Below are 13,419 nucleotides of genomic sequence, written 5' to 3'. Positions count from 1 at the left end.
GCTGATAACCGGGTGCTCCCCGCCGCGGTCCCCTTTCCGCTCAGGGCTGCTTCTGAAGGTTCATCTCGGAGGGGATTTTAAAATATTTGTTAAACGAGGAGCCTTTCTGTTCCGCGGGGCGATTTCTTTTCTGGAGGAAGGAGGTTCCGGTGCCGCGGGAGGGCAGGGATTATTGCCACTGCTCCCTCTTCCCCCAGACATGGAGGAGAGTGATGAAGTGAGTCAGGCGGCTGTGCCCTGTTTTACAGCGACCGCCCCGTCGCGCACCGAGGGCGGTGGCGGCCGGGCCCTGCGCCGCACACCCAGCTGCAAACCGCTGGCTCGCGTCCTGCCCGCCCGCAGCGGCGCAACGGGGAACCGTGACGGAAAAAGCGGTTTTGAAGAAAGCCACGGCTTCCTCCCGCGAGCTACAGCCCTACGCCCGCGTCGTGCGGCGGCAGGCCCGCTGCGAGGGCTCGGAGAAGCGCAGGTACGCGACTCGGACGAGGCAGGCAAGAGGCTGTCAGGAATTTAATTGTACTTGGCACTCGAAACTGTACAATACATTTACAGAGAACCATGCGTTTGTGTCTATGTACACCCTCTTCCCGTTTCCAACATTACTGGCCAAACGTGTGACAGGCCGCGACGCTTTACGCGCAAATACGGCTCCTCGAGCACGGATTTCGGGTGACGCTCAAGGACGGGTATTGTGGGATGGCTGTCCTCGCCCCACCACCACTGGTCGAATGAGAGGAACAACCCGCGGGCTTTGCTGAAAGCTGTCACCGCTTTGTTTCCCACGACGCTTCGCGGCGCGGTTACCAAGCTGGCGTCTCTCACGCGAATCTTTGGACCGCTAGAACATGGCAGTGTCGCCGTTACGAGTATATACAACCGCTACCTCTTCTGTCTTTACACCTCATCGGCTTCAAACGCTTTCTTTTCTCTACCTTTCTACCACATGCAATAACCCCTTGGTTGCCTCCAGTCCTGCCTCCCCGTGGAAGGCATTTCATTTCCAAAAGGCAACGATAACAAGAAAAATCTACCTTCGCTCCCTGCTATTCCCCTCTAGCTGCTCCTCTTCCCTCCCCAAACCCTTTACAACGTGCCTAAAACCTTCCTAAACCCCATTAGCAATGCAGTTCTCTCTCAGTAGTCCGGAGCGCATGCGAGCCATTTACGTCGCTCGTCGTTACGGGGTGCGTTGAGCGTCTCCCTCTCGGCCACCGGCTCATAACGCTACGGCTCGCCTGCGCTCCGCACAACTGCGGAGTGACGTGAGAAACGGTACGTGCACGCACGCCTCCGAGCGAGAAGGATCAAGTACTTGGAAGGAAATGCCAAGCCTGAAGAACAACAACAACAACATACAAAAGTAAAAAAAAAAAAAAAAAAAAGGGAACAACAAAGAAAACAAACAAAAAAACCCCCAAACTTGAAACAAAACAACTAATAAAAAAAAAAATTAAATACCTGGCAGATTACAAGAGTGAAAATGAGGAATGTACAAAGGACACACTAAGATGAAAGATTCCAGTAGGTAAATTGAGAACCTGCTGAACCTGGGGTCTGTTTTTTTTGGTTTTTTTTCCCCTTTTTTAACACAAAAAGTTGCATGGATTACGGTAATCACACCCTGCAAAGCGTGCGCTGTACGAGGCAAGAAGAAAATGCCAACTCAGGTTTCGAGCCCACTTTAAAAGGACTCTTGCAGCGTTGATCCAAACCCCCTGCAAAGGGAGGCGCTGCCAGGCTCGCGGTGACGCCCCAAACTTCTGCTTTAGCTTTACTGTTCTCCAGCCTTAAACACCGCGCGCGGAAATCTTTCGGAAACTAAAGCGTGCTCTTCAAATCTGCCACGAGCGGTCAGAAGCACGAGGGCTTCTGAATCCCTGACAGCGTTAAAACCAGGTTCAAAGTGGCCATGTTTGTAAAAACAGACTCCAGCTCAACAGTGTTAACTGTATACCAGTAGCTGCCATTACAACATTAAAAAAAAGGCAAAAAAAAAAAAAATTATGTTCAGTAGAGCAAATCCAATCATGCTCACATTACAAGAAAAAATGTACACGTTATTTATAAATAAACAGTCTTCCACCAGGATGGCGCTGGGCTCCCCTCTACACTAGCGTTTCTTTCCGCTTGCCACTTAGCTGCTTCTCCCTCGTTTTTCGGTGCCCAGACGATGTTCGCTGTGTTTTCACTCCCTTGGCTTCCTCCGAGTCCAGGATGGAGCCGCACTCGGCTGTGCTTTCGTCTAACTCCATCTCGGTGATGCCAGAGATGGCAGATTGCCTCTTCTGGGCTTTGATGTTGGGCGCGGAGGGGTTGTTCTCCTCCGACTCTTCGCTCAGCTCGGGCAGCTCCTTCAGCTCGGCGGCGGCGGCAGTCCGCTGGAAGGGAGCGATGGCGGTTCGGATGCAATTAACCCATTGCTGCTTGTGGAAGACATCGTTGGCCTGCAGCGTGTGGGACTGGCCCGGAGAGGGATCTTGGAAACGAACTCGGAAGATATTTTTAGCTGATGATAAACATAGGAAAAAGCAGATCAGGTCCTAGTTCAATATTTAGAGATTCCATCGCTAGACAAGTGACCTGGACCGCCCTGCTCTGCTTCAGGGAAAAACGTTCAAAACTCCACCAAAAGAAAAAACAACCCCAAACCCCACAGCGCAGCAGAGACGTGCTGAAACAGATGTTTTCTAATTTGAGCACCAAGTGCAGAGCGCCATATATAATTTTATGGCCACCAAATATAAAACTGCAAAGCCCAGCAGTGCCAGTCTAAAGGTGGACGTTAACGCATGTCACATGCCTGTTATCCCAAAGGAACCCCAGTCCGCGGGGACCTATGCCCAGGTGTAATCTCTCCTCTCCAACAGATTCCCCCACAGATGAACTGGTTTGGTCCGTACCTTTATCGGAATTGCCAAAAGCTCCTCGGAAGGATCCTCCCATTTTCACATCGCCATCCTGCAGGTCTTCGAGGAGCAGCTCCTGGACGGGGATCGGCTGCCTGTACACTTGGTAGGCCTGACGCTCATTGCGAGTGACCGGCCGGGTCAAAACCAGGACGTCTTGGAAGAGGAAGACGTAGAGTTTCTGAAAGGTAAAGCGCATTTGAACATGAGCAAAGCGTTGTACCCTGTATTCAAAGCGGTTACACATCCTCTGGGATTCAAGGCCACGTTATCTGAAGTTTCACCCACGTTAACCTTCTGACAGTTTCTTGTTACAGCAACGTAGGGCCCCGGCAGTGGCACAGACCGGACTTACATCAACAGGTTTATTATTTTAATGACCCTTAAAAAGTGAATCATGATTTACGGATGCCAAGAATAGGATGATTAGAAGCAGTATCTTTTCTGACAATACAAAACGCTTCATGTATACAGAAGTGTAATGGCCAAATTAAACAAAAAAACCCCCCGACCAACAAAAAAAAAAATAAAAGAAAACAGAACAAGATTTGATGTTTAAAACGAGGTTACTCCCGCAAGCCAGAACAAAAGGCAGCAAACCCTCGAGTACAGCAGGGTCTTTCAGCGCTGCTGCAGTGGGAGATAAAACTTCTGGCAGTTCATCTCAAAGCCAAGCAGGCGTCCGCAGGAACACTTTTGTTTGGAAGAGCTGCGCGCCAGCGCTCATAATGGGGAATGTCAGAGCACCTGAAAGTAAACAGCCGGCAGGAAATCCCTTTTGATGGAGTGCTTGGGCACAGAGCACACTTTCTATGGTAATTCTGCGCTAATTATTTTCCAGCTTCTGAAGGCCAATTGTAAAGCTGTCAGCAGGAAACTTTCCCTTACGCCCTGAAATGCAGCCTGCCATCAGGTGCTTTCTCTTCTGCTTTTTAAATTTAGCTAATTGTCTAAACTAACCCTAAGGATGGAAGGGCTCCTGGTCCTACTACGACAAACGGTTTTAACTGCCTCTGGGGGAAGGTTTTCAAACTTGAGAATTAATGACCATGAACACGAGGGACTTACATGTCCATTTTTATTCTTCAGCTCCCCGTGGCACAGTAAAGCTTTGCTGCCTTCAATCCTCGGGTCCTTCTGCTTCTCATCCAGGTACTCCAGCTTGTCAATGTAATACTGGCACTCTGACTCCCCCTTCTTCAGGTTGATGTCAGAGAGGACTCCTTGGATTATGGATATCTATAAAACAAAACATTTACAAATAATTAAATAAGGACCTCTGCTTGTGTATCTTCCCTTTAAGTCCTATTTAAAAACTCCCGATGATGGAATCCATGTGGACTCATCTCTCACTTGCTTTCAGAAAGGTTTACAGTCACAGATTTGTGTCCACCGAGAAAACCACCCCACAAAATTGCTGAGGGTGAAAGAAAGCTTTCTGAAGCTCCGGAATGACATGCTTTATGTCACGACAATGATGACAAAATCACTATTACTTACGGCTTCTTCCAGAATCTGGATATCGGGATGGTCTTTGGGAGTGTGCCTCAGGATCTCTTTCAGGAGCAGCGGGTATTTGACCAGCCGACTTCGAGGAATGTCCAAGAAGCTCCAAAGGTCTAGCTTGCGGCTGAAAGGAGACTCGAGGCAGCGCTGAAGGAAGTCCTGCACTCTCCGGTCCTGCTTCTTCTGATCCAGAAGTGCTTTGGCTGCCAGCTGATTGCTACAGTAACCTTTGTAGGCATGGAGTCGTGGTAACTGCAGGAGAACAGAACAATGTTCAGGAGTTAAATTCCGTGTAGGAAAAGCAAATCGCATTAACATGTCAAACTTGGGGAGTTCTACTTCCCTTACTGCAATATTTTGCCCAATAAAAAAGCTAACAGACTTGTATCTTGTATATGTAGCTAGTCTTTTGTGAGGAGAACAAGGGCATCCTGCGTGCAAAGCCTTTGAAGTTCAGACGTTTGAGATTAACAGCGATAACACTATTGAAATCACATCGGTGACAAACAGTCCAGAAGATATAGACATTTCAAACATAAATCAGCAAGTAATCGCAGTCACACTGGTGTAAGTCTCCAGGGTGAAATCGCGGCCCATTATGGCTGACAGACTCCCATTGTTTTCAGCGTAGCCAGGATTTCCGTTTCAATCTTTCGCTCAAGGCCACAAAAGCCCAGAGCTTTTCGGCTTCTAGCTTTAAACGTTCTTTAAGCGCATTTTTAGCCTGTTGTCTCTAAGTTATGTACTCACCCACTTCACAAGAATGGGCCCAATCTGCTCCACTGTTCCATCTGGTTTTGTTGCTTCTCCTAAACTTGCCAACAAGTCTGGAATTGAAACACAAAAATAGAAATTGCATCAATGCCCCAGTAAGCTGTTCTAATGTGAGAAAGCACAGAGTTTAACTCTTAGTCAGCACGTTATGTGAACATGACCCACTTGCTCTTACCTTCATGCAGAGGAATATAAGAATCCAAGTCCCCAAATATGTGGTTGAGTTCCTCCTCGGACATGATGGAGAGTTTCAGCATGGGATCATGATAGGCCTGTCAAAGGACATAAGTATTAAAATACATTAAAATCTCCCAAACCCAAAAGCTGACAATTTAAATATGAGGGGATGTATGACGTGCAGGACAGATATGAAGTGAAGCCAACAGAAACAGTAACACCGACTTTGATCGCTAAAAGATTCATCTCTGTATGGAGGTATCGGATGAAAAGGACTTTCCTGTCTGAACTGCTCTCATCTGGGAGAGGGATTCCCCAACCAGCTCTGCAGCACTGCAAAGCGCAATCCTTTTTCGGCTGGGTTTGCTGCAATCAAACCAGTACTGTAGGACTGCTCACGTCAGCTTTCCAGGCCAGCTTTCAAACTGTGAACTCTGGGCCTGATAAAGCTGATATGTAATGCGTGCAGGTGCAAAGAAAATTAATGATTATCTGTAATACGATCAACTGATCGCTGCAAAAAAAAACACTCACCTTTCTGGCAAGCTTCAGGTCTTCGATTAGGTCCTGCTCTCCCCTGGACATTTCATAGATGGCCTGTGAGGAAGGGGATAAAGCATCGAGAGTCATTTTTAATGCCAGTTGTCCTCTCAAAGAGCCTTTCAGCTCACATAATGTACATCCCGTCTCTGCAGCCTGAATAGGCGGTTTTGCCATCTGAATCACTGTATGCCACCTGGGCATGACAACCTCAAGTAAATCTGCCGGCTTTCCCAGCTCCGAGAAAGCGACATTACTTACAACTGTGTGAAAGCTCTGACGCTCGTGCACAAGCCAAATTAAATATTAGCGCCTTTTAAATCACTGCTTTTACACAGGCAAGTACGAAAAAAACAAAACCCAGAAAACCACAGAGGTCAAATCCCAGGCGTCTTTAGTCAGCTTCTGTGTTGTCACTAGAAGATTTGTCTAAGAACTACAGGAAAAAGGCAAGCCAAGGCCTTGCTATTTGGCTTTCAACCAATTGTCAAGAGCTTTAAGAGAAAGACAGCTGGCTTTACAAGGAACCCGACTTTGGGTCTGCTGCAAAGCAACCAGCGTGGCGGGGTCTCGAATTTCAGAAATGCTGAGCACCCCCGTGGAAAGAGTCTGGCATCTCTGAAGGGTCAAACCGGGCAGGCAAACTCCTTAGTGACTCAAGAGAGAAAAGCCTACCTTTTCCCATGCCTAATGCAGAAATAAATCTAGCAGTTTAGAAATGAAGGTGCACAGGAAGACAGAGTCACCCACAGATGCTCGTTACTCCTTTACTTGCCAAGGAAACAGCCCAAGCCAAGGCCTCGGCTGCCTCTCCCAGTCCTGCTGTTTAACGGACAGCCTACCTCCTGGCGCTTTATTTCTTTGGTGCTCAGGGACTCTTTCATGTTGACATCTAACATCTCGGACCAAAGTACGCTGTTTCTTCTTTTAGGAGTAGGAGCAGCAGATCTGCTACATGACTTCTGGGCACAGCCAGGAGACTTGCTGTCACTGCGAAGGGCAAATGACTACAGGGATTAAAAAAAAAAAGAGTAAAAAAAAAAAAAATGTAGAGCCACCATTTCAGAAGTACAGAAGTATTATAGTATTATCCATATCCCTCCCAATCCTTCACCCTTCTCTGTTGTACAGGACAGGAAAACACACCCAGACACTTTTCCTCAGATAATGGAACACTTTAATCAAGCTGCTGAGAAAGCCCTGAGCGCCCAGAGATTGGCGAGCTTTTCCATGCACCTCTCCCTGTTCTGATCCAGCAGCAGCACTCGGGAGGAGGATGGGCGGGTAAAGCTTGGGTCTATCTCCAAGGTATAAGGAAGTAAATAAACTAGGATCATAATTCTACCCGTAACAGGGCTAATCAGGAGACACTTGAACTTTGCTCTCGTGATTTGCAATGTTACTAAAACCCAGATACAGAAGCGCTCTTATCTGCATGCATGGGGTATAGTGTTCCTTCTCTAACACTATTGAAAGATCACTGAACAGCAGGGTCAGCTCACGTGTAAGTCCCTGCTCCAATACGTGCATCTCAAGCACTGGAACATTTTATCAAGTACATCTCCTTATCTGAATCAGTTTGGTTTTTTTCACTGCTTAAACCCTCAATAACCTGGTTATCTAACAAGCTACCTCTGAACTGCCAAACTCTTCTTCATCCCCAACAAGCTTGCTGTCCTTGCATATAGGAGATTTTCAAGAGAGGCCTTGAAATTCCAGTGCTTGTTTTACCCCCAGCCAGCCAGTACCTTCCCCGGATCTCCAGACTTCTAGGACTGGAAGGCTCTGCTTTTTACCTGTATTGTCTGCCCAAAGCGCCGCACCGCACCATTTCTTACAGGAGAGATCAAGTTCGCCAGGGATGTGACCCGTGCTAAAGGCCGAACCCGCTTATTGCTTGGCTCCTGTAAATAAAGCAGAGAACAAATTGTACTGGCTGTGACTCCCACTTCATTTCTCAAGCTGCCCAGGCAGGTTTAAAAAGCATAAACCCACTTAAGGAGTGGGAAACACAGCAAAGAGAGTGTTTTGAAGTAGCCATTCATCTTAAAAGGAAAGCAGAGGCTGTAAATATTTCTCTGAACTTTAAGGCTGCAATTAAACTGCAGAGGCTTTGCCCAGTGTAAAAGAGGGAAGATAACATACACGTCAGTCAGAATTCAAAATAGAGCTCAAACAGGGACAGTTATGGTTTGAACATAAATAGACTGAAGCATTCTCCTCCGCCAGGCAAGTGATTGTCATCTAAAGATGGAGCCGTGATCTGCTTCTCCATTTTATCATGTTTTCCTTTGTAGAAAGAATGTGTTTTTCCATTTTAATTTTATTGCGGAGAGAAAAGCAGCAGTCGGAGCCCAGGACAGCCTCAGCAGCTATTCTAACAAATAGCAAATGACCACATGCTGAACATTCCTGTGAGGGACACGCACACACAGAGTGGATAAAGTTTAAAACCTTCCGTTTACAAAGCTTCCTCCTCCTTCTGCTCCCCCTCCCCAGCCCCCCGCAAGCCATCATCATTTTTCTTATATGTTGTTTAGATTTGAAAGATAGAGCTTCTGCTTTTCTACACCACTAATCCCTGCCGGGAGCCCAGAGCGTTTTCAATTCTGTCCTGACCAAAATGCTGCCAAGAAAGAGGAAACGCCCCATGGAAACCTCCTGCTGCTTAAGCTCAGATCAGTTTTGAAAATCATGCTGGCAAACCTACATGTTCTACACCAAAAATACTGCGTTGTAAGGACTGTACAGGAAAGGTGGGCACCATGGGACACCAGGAAGAGATGGACTCGGAGCTTAAGGCTAGGAGAAAGGCCCTGGTGCTCCTAAACATCTGGCAGACGGCTGGATGTGACTCATCATCAGAAGGAAGCTTCTCAGCATGCGGTTCAGGTGAGTTGATGGAAGCAGTCTCTTTTTTTGAGTTCATCTCAGTAGAAATTTTACCAAAGCTTTATTAGGCATTTTTGGTTAATTACAGTTGAGTCTCTCCTCTTACATTTCAAAAGGCTAAAAGGCAAAGACTGAGAAGGCTGCTTAGGACAAGCTCTCTGCTGTCTCTGTTTCCAGTCTGAGATTGCAAGATAAGGTGCCCAAACCCTTTGCTTCTGTGTAGCAACAGAAGTGACAAATGCTGAAAACAAAAAAGGGGAATAGGAACACACAGAGCTGGATTCCAGTCATGAGACTGAGGAAGCATAAAAGCTACGTATGTAAGATCTGATTTCAGCAACATGACCCGAGGAGTGGCCCGTCTGTCTGCCTACACGCAGTGTTAAGCAACAGGGGAGGTTAGCTCACACTGAATTAAGCCTTCAAAGTTGCAGGGGGGGGGAAACATGAAAAGAAACAATTTATGAGTGATGCAGAACAGAAAGACCTCTTGGCACAGCACAAAGCGCGTTCAAAGCTGCGCTTGAAACGTTTGGGTAATCTCAGAACTATGAGGGCACTACAGAAATAGGGAAAAGCTATAACAGAGCACCTTCACCCTAGGACCCCGACCCTCAGCTGGGTTTAGGTACAGCACTGGGAACACTGCAGTCACTTCTTTGCCAACCATGAGCCACTCCACTCAGGACAGAGTCAGTCAGCAAAAGGATTACGCAGAAGGCTGGAAAGTTAGGCTGGGCCCAAAGGAAGACAAGGAAACTTTAATTAACTGCAGACGTTTCTGAGTGGAGGAAAAGGATAGGTAATTTACTTCTAGAAAACCGTGTATCAGTGTACTAGAATAAAGGGATGCAAGCCAAGAGAAGCTTAAGAAACTGCAGGAATGTAAGCAGAAAATACACAGACATAAGCCACACACAGCTCTGTCAAGGCCAGCAATATAAATAGCATGGAAAAGAAAAACGTGACACTGAAAATTAATAGCGAGAAACCTCAAGTGCTTTAGGATGCTTGTACAGTCTTTCGCAGCTCGCTGTTAAAGGGTCAACTCTGCAGCCTTTCCAGATATGAGATACAACGACACCCTATCTGCGCTGAGGGACATGTGTGAATGCCTTCCCAGCACATCTGCGCTGGGCTGAAGCGACACATGCATATGCACAAGGTCTGGCAGAAGGCATTCCTGCCTCTCCATTTGGGACAGGCGGTACAAAGGGGCTCCCTGGGATTATAAATCGCCACTTTTCTGAACAGGCGACACATAACGAGACGTGCAAAGACAGGCTCGAAGTGAAAAGCACTGCTCTCTTGAACGAGAGGGAGCACGGCTCCCGAGGAGCCCTCCTCTGCTCTGCGGAGGGAGGAATTTCGCACAGATCGGCATGACCAGAGCGTTTTCTGTACATGCGATGTGCTCCCCCTGGGGTGTTCGGCCAACAGAAAACCTTCTGTACGCTATAAATTCAGCTTAGCAAAAGGCCATTTCCCCTCTCTTAAAGAGAAACAAATCCCACTTTCTGTCCTGCAAGTGCTCTCAGACGTGAATGGCTCAACTGCCAAAAAAACGCATCTGTTTCTTCTTCTTCTCCTCCTTCCAGCGATACCGTTTGATCCAAGACAGGGAGGGGGAAAAAACCCCTCTCCTTAGAAACTTCACCTTCTCCGAGACCTGTGTTTCAGCCTGGGGTCGTGTACTCCACTTACAGTCAGACTGAGCCGCGGTGTAAGCTGAGACTCAGCGCAGTTCATACTATGGATAACTTTGGCTCAGTGGTTTTTGGTTGGTTTTTTTTTTTTTAGTTCTGTACTTGCAAACAATGATTACCCTGTCTCCACGCTGTATTACTTACAGAAGCCCAGATTAGAACGAAGTCTGTAACGTTTCTGTAACAAGGTAGTAGCGTTATGCATTACAACACTGACATAATTAAAACCCCACCGAGCTCAACAGCACTTCTGCTTCCATTCAAAATTTTTTTTCCAGGGGACTCTTTATTAAAAGTGAATATAAATATATCATAAACATACACGCAAAGGCTAAATTTGTGCCTCAGCTGGCAGACAAGACTTCACACTAGTGGAATTTCTTCAAGTGCTTCTGAGTGTAGGTTAACCCTTCGCATTGTGAAGAGATTGCACCTCGCTGCTTGGAAGAAAAACAGGCTCTACTTTTGAGCAACAAACGTTTTCCTCCAGCAGCATGCACGCCTGTAACCTTTCCCCCCACGCTAGGTAATGATTAGTGGTTTTTACAAGGATCGCTTACTAGAGTGCAATGTCCTACCTGCCGGTCCCATACCAGTGCGTACAAACACGGTGACGAATCTAAAAACCACGCACAGCAAAACTTTTTCTATTAAGCCAAATAAGCACAAAGGGATTTTAGTCACCAGCTCGAATAACTCCTGCCAGAAATCATCGCCACCTGACTGTCTTATTTTAAGATTCACGTGCAAGGAGCTTGCTGAATCTCAAGCTCTGTTCTGAAAACGGCTGTCTGGACTCGAACCGAACAACCAGCCACCGGCTCGGCACGTCGGTACGGAGGTTACAACCCTCGCCTTTCTCAAATTCAACAGGCTGTTCGCCACCGAGGGAGAAATCTGGCCTCACGCTCCGCTGATAACTTCAGCATCTCTCCACAGCAATTCAGTACCTGGCACTTACAGGGGTGCTGGCTTAGGAGTCATTACTCAAGCCCAGACCCAAAGTTTAACGTCAGACACCCAGCGTGCCGGTCATACCCTACAGAAAATACACGTTTTAAGAATTAGACGCGATTTGCTCCCCTTTAAGAGATCTGGTTTATGTTATTGCTCTCCCAACATCTGGTTTCTCTTTTGCGCAATGAGATTGCCCAAGTTTGGCTGTTTTAAAGCCAGGATTTTAAGAGCCTGGCGACTCAGACCGGAGCCCTCAAGCCCCAGAGCTGTCTGGAGCCGCCTTTTTTTTCTTTTCCACCTCATCTCACCGCCAATCTCGGCAATAAAACCCTGCCCAGGGCAGCCGGTCCCTACCTGGCTGCCGAACTTTTGCCTTCTGTCGCGGCAGGAGGCGTGAGAGCATCTACCAAGAATGCAATTATTCTCATCTACATAACAACAGATAATAAAAATAACAATACTTCAAAACACCCCCCCCCCCAAAACCCCAACCAACCACTGTGATTTTTTTTTTTTTTTTTTTGTTTTATGCAGCAAACAAACGCCCTAATTAGGAAAAAACTCGTCAGTGGAAAGAGCGCACAGAGCAACAAGCGTTGTTTTAATGGAAACCCCGCTGGGAGAAGCGGGGTCAGGCGAGGCGCCGCGCTCGGTGTCGGCTCCCCGGCCCCACTCCTCCAGGACGACCCCCCTCCAGGGGCTATAAAGTTGTTGTTTCTTTTTAAAGACTTTTCTTTCTTTTTTTTTTTTTTTACATCGCTGCCTTCACCTCACTCCCGAGGCCGGCTCTCAGCGGGCAGCGCACCCGGCTCCTCGCCTCTCCTCAGCCGCGGAGAGCGGGAAGGTGGGGGGGGGGGGGCTCCCAAACTCACCATTTTCCCCTCAAAAAAACCCTTTTCCCCCCTCTCCGACCCCGCTCCCCCTCACCTCCTGCTCCCTGAAGGACTGGTTCTGCGCGTCGATCACCCGGATAGTCCTTTTGATGGGCAGCAGCCCCCCGAGCTCGTCGTGAGCCACCATGGCCGCCCCCCGCGGCCGCCCCGGCCGCCTCAGCCGGCGCTCATCCCCGCTCTGCGCCCGCCGCCGCGCCGCGCCCCGACCTCACCGGCGGGGGCGGGGCTACGACCACGGACACGCCCCCTCCCGCCCAAGCCACGCCCACCGGCTCCTAGCCCCGCCCATGCCCCCAGGGTGCCAGGACCCTGCGGGCCCCTTTCCCAGCCCTTATTTCCTCCTAAACTTCCCAAAAATGGGACCTCTGAGAGGCTCTACTTTAAGGCAGCGCAATGCAGGCACCCACTGAGGGTCGAGGGGACTGTTCCATCACCCCCCCCCCCCACGGAAAGCGGTTTAAAAAGCGCGGGGTTTTCGCTAATTTGCGCTGAAAAGAGACAAAGCCAAATGCACGTTTTGGTTTTTGGGGTTTTTCCCCCTCTTTTTCTTTGCTGGCACTCCCAGCTCTGGGGCCCGCCGCCGCCTACGGCCGTCTCACAAGCATGGTGGTGGGACGCGCTCCTCCTGACAGCAGCTCTCGTTGCCGCCGCTGGAGCATAAATCATTTGCCGCTGTGTTTTTTGGTTTTTTTTTTTTTTTTTTTTTTGTTAACCAGCCTCAGCCCTCCTTGCTCAAAACAAAAAAGAATTCTTGTCTAGACCTGTGCTTTTAAGTCTGCTCTCAGCTTTAAAGGTTGTGCTGGCACAGCTCTGTTAGCCAGGGGCTGGGCTAAGCCTCTCCCCCTCTTCTAACAGGGGAGCCTGTCCCAGCAGGCCTGGCTGTAGATGCAAAGGGTTTGTATTTTTTGTTTGTTTGTTCAAGTCATATTATTCCTGGCACCGCTACAAATCTCCAAAATAAAAGGTTTCTTGTGCTGGTAAAAATAAACTGAGTTTATTTGGCAATAGGAGGGCAGCTGCGTTGCTGCCTACCTATGCTAACCAACCTTCTGCTTGGAGGAGATAAAT

At 48.2% G+C, this 13,419-nt stretch overlaps 1 protein-coding gene across 1 annotated transcript; it reads right to left on the bottom strand.

Moving 5' to 3' along the window:
- Window positions 1-492: 492 nt before the first annotated feature.
- Window positions 493-12,510, bottom strand: NET1 (neuroepithelial cell transforming 1). Its single transcript, XM_082308807.1, has 10 exons — window positions 12,386-12,510; window positions 7,700-7,807; window positions 6,746-6,910; window positions 5,898-5,960; window positions 5,362-5,458; window positions 5,163-5,239; window positions 4,407-4,664; window positions 3,975-4,145; window positions 2,901-3,087; window positions 493-2,506 (listed from the first exon to the last, which is right to left on the bottom strand). Exons 1-10 carry the CDS (start codon window positions 12,476-12,478, stop codon window positions 2,106-2,108), a joined length of 1,620 nt encoding a protein of 539 aa, XP_082164933.1. The 5' UTR covers window positions 12,479-12,510; the 3' UTR covers window positions 493-2,105.
- Window positions 12,511-13,419: the final 909 nt, after the last annotated feature.

This window comes from Platalea leucorodia (genome assembly GCF_965183815.1).
Source record: "Platalea leucorodia genome assembly, chromosome: 4".
NCBI classification, from domain to species: domain Eukaryota; kingdom Metazoa; phylum Chordata; class Aves; order Pelecaniformes; family Threskiornithidae; genus Platalea; species Platalea leucorodia.
The sequence above is the reverse complement of the archived record's forward strand: the minus strand, read 5'-3'. Positions and strand labels throughout refer to the sequence as shown.

Coding starts and splice junctions, on each gene's coding strand:
- NET1 (XM_082308807.1), bottom strand. CDS start 12,478: ATGGTGGCTCACGACGAGCTCGGGGGGCTGCTGCCCATCAAAAGGACT. Junction 5,961..6,745: donor AAGAAATAAAGCGCCAGGAG/GTAGGCTGTCCG, acceptor CCTTCCTCACAG/GCCATCTATGAAATGTCCAG. Junction 3,088..3,974: donor TGAAGAATAAAAATGGACAT/GTAAGTCCCTCG, acceptor TTTACCTTTCAG/AAACTCTACGTCTTCCTCTT.